Below are 5125 nucleotides of genomic sequence, written 5' to 3'. Positions count from 1 at the left end.
AAAAAGGGGTGTTGCCAAGTTTTCCTGCTGAGCTTCTTGAAGAACCTGAAGCTCCAGCAGGATGAAGGAACCCGTTTTCAGACGGCTGCTGCTCCGGTTTATGGATTTATGTTCTTGTTGGTGGAGATGGAATCATGATGATCCTGTGAGATCTGACTGCTTGGTACGTTTGATTTTTCCTGAAGATGATGATCCTCAAAATGATGAAGACTTGATGCCACTGCAGAGGAAACGCTCCGGAGAGCAGAGCCCTGCAGATCTTCTGTTTTTGATGTAAATTATTTTTTCTGTCATGTCTGCAGCTTTATGGTTTCCTATTTAAGAGAAATGACTTAAATTAAATTCTCTGAATAAAGAGATCTGCTGTTTCCGGCGCTTATCAGCTTCATGTTTCTGTTCCCCTGGACTTGGTCTCGATGTTTCTTCTTCCTCAGGTGTTCTTGAAGCTCAAACTGGACCTTCGGGTCTGATCCGGTTCAGTTCAAACTGGACCTTCAGGTCTGATCCGGTTCGGTTCAAACTGGACCTTCAGGTCTGATCCGGTTCAGTTCAAACTGGACCTTCAGGTCTGATCCGGTTCGGTTCAAACTGGACTCAAAGATCTTCCTCATGTTTGTTAAGTTTATGATTTATTTCTTCCCTCTGGACATCAGTGATAAACATTCTCCTGCCTCGGGGGATCGGTGGTTAAAGTGTTCTTGAGATGAAATCTTTTTACAATAATTGATGAAAATTCAGACGTTCAGGAGTCCAAAGATCAGAGCATCTGATGGACTCTGGCCTGCTGTAAGAACCTCATGTCTGTTCCTCTCTGAACTCGGATCTTTCTGTCTGAATGAAGAGTTTTTGGGTTTCTGGAGAGAATCAAATTTTGATGAACAATGAAGAAAATTCCAGGACGTGATTCGGTGTTCCTGGACAGCAGCTGCTGTTCCTGCAGCTGCCGGTCTTAGAACACGGATCTCTGCCTGATCGCCGGTGTGACGCAGGATCTTCACGCTCTGCTGCACAGCTTCAGAGGAACCTTTGCTCCTGCAGGGCTCCTTAAAAGCTGCGTGGGAGGTTCAGCAGGAGTCGTCCTCTGCAGCCATGACCACCTTCGATGACCTCCTGGAGGAGGCCGGCGCCTTCGGCCGCTGCCAGAAGCGGATCTTCGCCCTGCTGTGCCTCGTGTCTCTGCCGTTCGCCGGCGTCTACGTGGGCATCGTCTTCCAGGGCTTCACGCCGGAGCACTGGTGCCGGGACGCCACGCTGGCGGAGAGGAGGCAGGCGTGTGGATGGAGCCTGGCGGACAGCCGCAGGCTGGTGGCGCCGCTGGTCAACGTCTCCGGAGAGCTGCAGCGCAGCAGCTGCGAGCGCTACGAGGTGGACTGGAACGCCACGGCGCCCACCTGCGAGGCGGAGGAGCTGCACCTGAGCGGGAGGCCGACCACCGGCTGCAAGGAGGGGTGGGAGTACGACTACGAGGGACGGCAGTCCTTCGCCACGGAGGTGAGCGGGAAGAGAGGCAGCAGGTAAACCGGTTAACGGATCTGTGAGGATCAGAACGGATCTAGGAGGATCAGTACAGATCTGTGAGGATCAGAACGGATCTAGGAGGATCAGTACAGATCTGTGAGGAAGACCCAAACCCTCAATTCTGATCCTCACAGATCTGGTCTGATCCTCACAGATCCGTTCTGATCCTTGAAGGTTCTGTTCTGATCCTCACAGATCCGTTCTGATCCTCACAGATCTGATCCTCTCAATGTTTTCTTCTGTGGTTCCTGATCGGGTTTCAGGTTTCTATTCCAGAACCTTCTAGATTCCTCCTGAGCCTTCAGACGTCTTCTACCTTTGAAATCGTATAAACACGTTATAAAAACTGAAAGGTTTCAGGATCTGTCGCCGTGGTCACAGATGACTCGCCTCTCGCCGCAGTTTGACCTGGTCTGCTCGGACGGCTGGTTGGTGGACATGTTCCAGGCCACGCTCAACGTGGGCTTCCTGGTGGGGAGCATTGCCATTGGTTACCTGGCTGACAGGTAATCTTCAGGGACCTGCTGACCTTTGACCTCCACAGGAAGCTGCTGACGCTCTGGTGCTCTCCAGGTTTGGCAGGAAGATGAGCTTCTTGATGTCCTCGCTGCTGAACGCCGCCGCAGGCGTCCTGGTGGCGGTCTCCCCGAACTACACGCTCCTGCTGGTGTTCAGAACCCTCTCCGGGTTCGGCGTGAAAGGCGGCTGGATGGCCGGATACGTCCTGAGTAAGAGCCCGCCGCCGCTGCCGCCCTGCAGGAGAACGGTCGGCTCAGCCCTCCGTCTGTCTGTCAGTCACAGAGATCGTGGGGGTGGAGTTCCGGCGGATGGTGGGGGTCCTGTATCAGATGTTCTTCAGCGTCGGCCTCCTCATCCTCCCGCTGCTCGCCTACTTCATCCCTGATTGGCGCTGGCTGCAGCTCGCCATCACGGCGCCGTACGTCCTGTTCCTGTCCTACTACTGGTGAGGAACGCATACACCCCCTCCCTCTGCAGGTCCTGTTCGTTCCAGGTCCAAACAGAAGGTTTCTGCTGACGCTCCAAATCCCTCAAACCTGCAGAAAAATTCAGTGAAGCTTCTGGAGATCAACCAAAGTCTGAATTCAGTTCTGGAGAGGGCGGGGCCAGAGGAGTCCTCGCTGTGATGTCACGCTTTGACTCGTGAGAGCGTTTAAATGAAGATCTTTTCTCTGTTTTCCATGAACTTCAGGCATTTTTCAGGAAACTTAAACTCTGAGGATCCACAGATCTGAACGGATCTGTTTGGATGAATCCACTGATGAGAGATCTTTGTGTTCATCGTAGATCCTCTGAGGTGGAGGTCTACTTCTATAGAAGCACTGGAGAGTTTTGAGCTGAAGGACTTTAGGTTCTCAGGGTCAGAGCGGGAGATGCTGGGGTTCTGTTCGGGAGGATCAGGAGTGGATCAGGATGGATCCATCAGAGGATCTGATCCTGATCATGTTTGGACACATTAGAGGAGGAACAGGGAGGATGCTGAACCTGGAGATACAGGAAAGGATGAAGGAGGTGCAGCCAGGATTTGATGGAGGCTGTGGCGCCCCCTAAAGGCAGCCGCTGGAATAAGCTGTAATCTTATCTTTTTTTCCTTCTAGATCTCCATAATCCGTTTATCCAACACGCCACAGATTTTCTACTTTCTCATATAATAAAAAAACTGATGACAGAAATGACTAGAATGTCTGAAATGTTTCCAGGGTCATCCCAGAATCTCCTCGATGGCTTCTGTCTCAGAACAAGAAGTCCGAAGTGGTGAAGATCACGGAGTCCATGGCCAAAGAGAACGGGAGGACGTTGTCCAAAAACATCCAGGTTTCTGCAGATCTGCTGCTTCAGCAGCCAGAACATCCTGAGGACGACCTGTAGCCATCAGCTGAGCTGTCTCCTTCTTCCTGTCTCCTTCTTCCTGTCTCCTTCTTCCTGTCTCCTTCTTCCTGTTTCCTCCTTCCTGTCTGTCTTTCTGTTTCCTTCTTCCTGTCTCCTTCTTCCTGCCTCCTTCTTCCCGTCTCTGTCTTCCTGTTTCCTCCTTCCTGTCTCCTCCTTCCCGTCTCCCTCTTCCTGTCTCCGTCTTCCCGTCTCTGTCTTCCTGTCTCCTCTTTCCTGTCTCCTTCTTCCTGTCTCCTTCTTCCTGTCTCCTCCTTCCTCTCTGTCTTCCTGTTTCCTCCTTCCCGTCTCCTTCTTCCTGTTTCCTTCTTCCTGTCTCTGTCTTCCTGTCTCCTCCTTCCTATCTGTCTTCCCGTCTCTGTCTTCCTGTTTCCTTCTTCCCGTCTCTGTCTTCATGTTTCCTTCTTCCTGTCTCCTCCTTCCTGTCTCCGTCTTCCCGTCTCCGTCTTCCCGTCTCCTTCTTCCTGTCTCCTTCTTCCTGTCTCTGTCTTTCCTGGTTTCCAGACTCTGACGGACGATGAAACAGAATCCACCACCGCCTCCTTCATGGACCTGATCCGAACCCCAAACATGAGGAAGCACACGTTAATCCTGAGCTATAACTGGTCAGTCTTGGACCTTCCTCTGAGTTTGCTCTCAGCTCCAGCAGCTTCAGGTCGTCCTCCGTCTCTGCAGGTTCACCAGCGCCGTGGTCTACCAGGGTTTGATCATGCGCCTCGGCATTCTGGGAGGAAATGTCTACATGGACTTCCTCATCTCCGGCCTGGTGGAGTTCCCCGCGGCGTTCCTCATCCTTTTTACCATCGAGCGGATCGGCCGCCGCCTGCCGTTCGCCTCGGCTAACATCGTGGCCGGAGCATCCTGCTTCATCACCGCCTTCGTCCCTGACAGTGAGTCTCTGCTGGATCTGGTCTCTGCTGGATCTGGTCTCTGCTGGTGATGAAGATCTGAGCTCTGTTCCTCTCAGGCCTGTTCTGGCTGAAGACGGTGGTGGCCTGCATCGGCCGGCTGGGGATCACCATGGCCTTTGAGATGGTGGTCTTCGTCAACACCGAGCTGTACCCCACCTTTGTCAGGTGAGACCGCTGACAGCTCCTACGGCGTCTGCGCTGGGACAAAAAGGAGGTCATCTACGTCCATCCGTCCTCCTGGAGTCATGGAGGTGTTTCTGCAGGACCTCCTCTTTCTCTGAGGAGCAGACTCCTTCACCTCCATCAGGTGTTCCTCCTGAAATCTCGTGGTTCTCCCTACAGGAACCTGGGGGTGTCGGTGTGTTCCACTCTGTGTGATGTCGGCGGCATCGTGGCTCCGTTCCTGCTCTACCGGCTGGCTGTGATCTGGCTGGAGCTGCCGCTCATCATCTTTGGTGGGTTCAGGGTTCAGTGAGGACGTCCTGTCGGGTCCAATCAAACTCCGGTCGCTTTTGGTCCTGACTTTTCCCTGCCTGTCGTCTGAAGGCTTCCTGGCGTTCCTGGCTGGAGGTTTGGTTCTGCTGCTCCCTGAGACCAGAGGCATGCCGCTGCCCGACTCCATCCAGGACGTGGAGTTCCCAGAGAGGTGAGAAACGGTCTACGGATGGAGGAATGCAGACAGCAAAACCATTCAGAAGTCTGATTGGACATGTTTGATGTGTTTCTTTTAGAGTGAAGGAGAAAGCTCAGCAGGTCGTCCTGCTGCCCCCCCCCAACAAAAACAACGACGT

At 53.2% G+C, this 5125-nt stretch overlaps 2 protein-coding genes across 2 annotated transcripts in view; both read left to right on the top strand.

The window, feature by feature from the left end:
• Positions 1-369, top strand: part of LOC112139342 (cation-independent mannose-6-phosphate receptor) — a gene marked incomplete at its 5' end in the record, with an annotated part of 1860 nt that extends 1491 nt beyond the window's left edge. The window contains 1 exon segment of the mRNA XM_024262093.1: positions 1-369.
• A 153-nt stretch (positions 370-522) lies between these two features.
• On the top strand, positions 523-5123 carry LOC112139341 (solute carrier family 22 member 2; the record flags this gene model as incomplete). The annotated part of the gene is made up of 11 exons (XM_024262092.2): positions 523-1491; positions 1921-2024; positions 2092-2246; positions 2314-2482; positions 3237-3351; positions 3928-4028; positions 4099-4313; positions 4391-4499; positions 4677-4789; positions 4881-4980; positions 5066-5123. Coding segments are annotated over exons 1-11 (1641 nt in total), but the record flags the coding sequence as incomplete, so codon positions are not given.
• Positions 5124-5125: the final 2 nt, after the last annotated feature.

Source organism: Oryzias melastigma, unplaced genomic scaffold (genome assembly GCF_002922805.2).
Source record: "Oryzias melastigma strain HK-1 unplaced genomic scaffold, ASM292280v2 sc00450, whole genome shotgun sequence".
Taxonomy (NCBI): Eukaryota; Metazoa; Chordata; class Actinopteri; order Beloniformes; family Adrianichthyidae; genus Oryzias; species Oryzias melastigma.
Note: the sequence above shows the minus strand (reverse complement) of the source record. Positions and strands in the feature narration are given on the sequence as shown.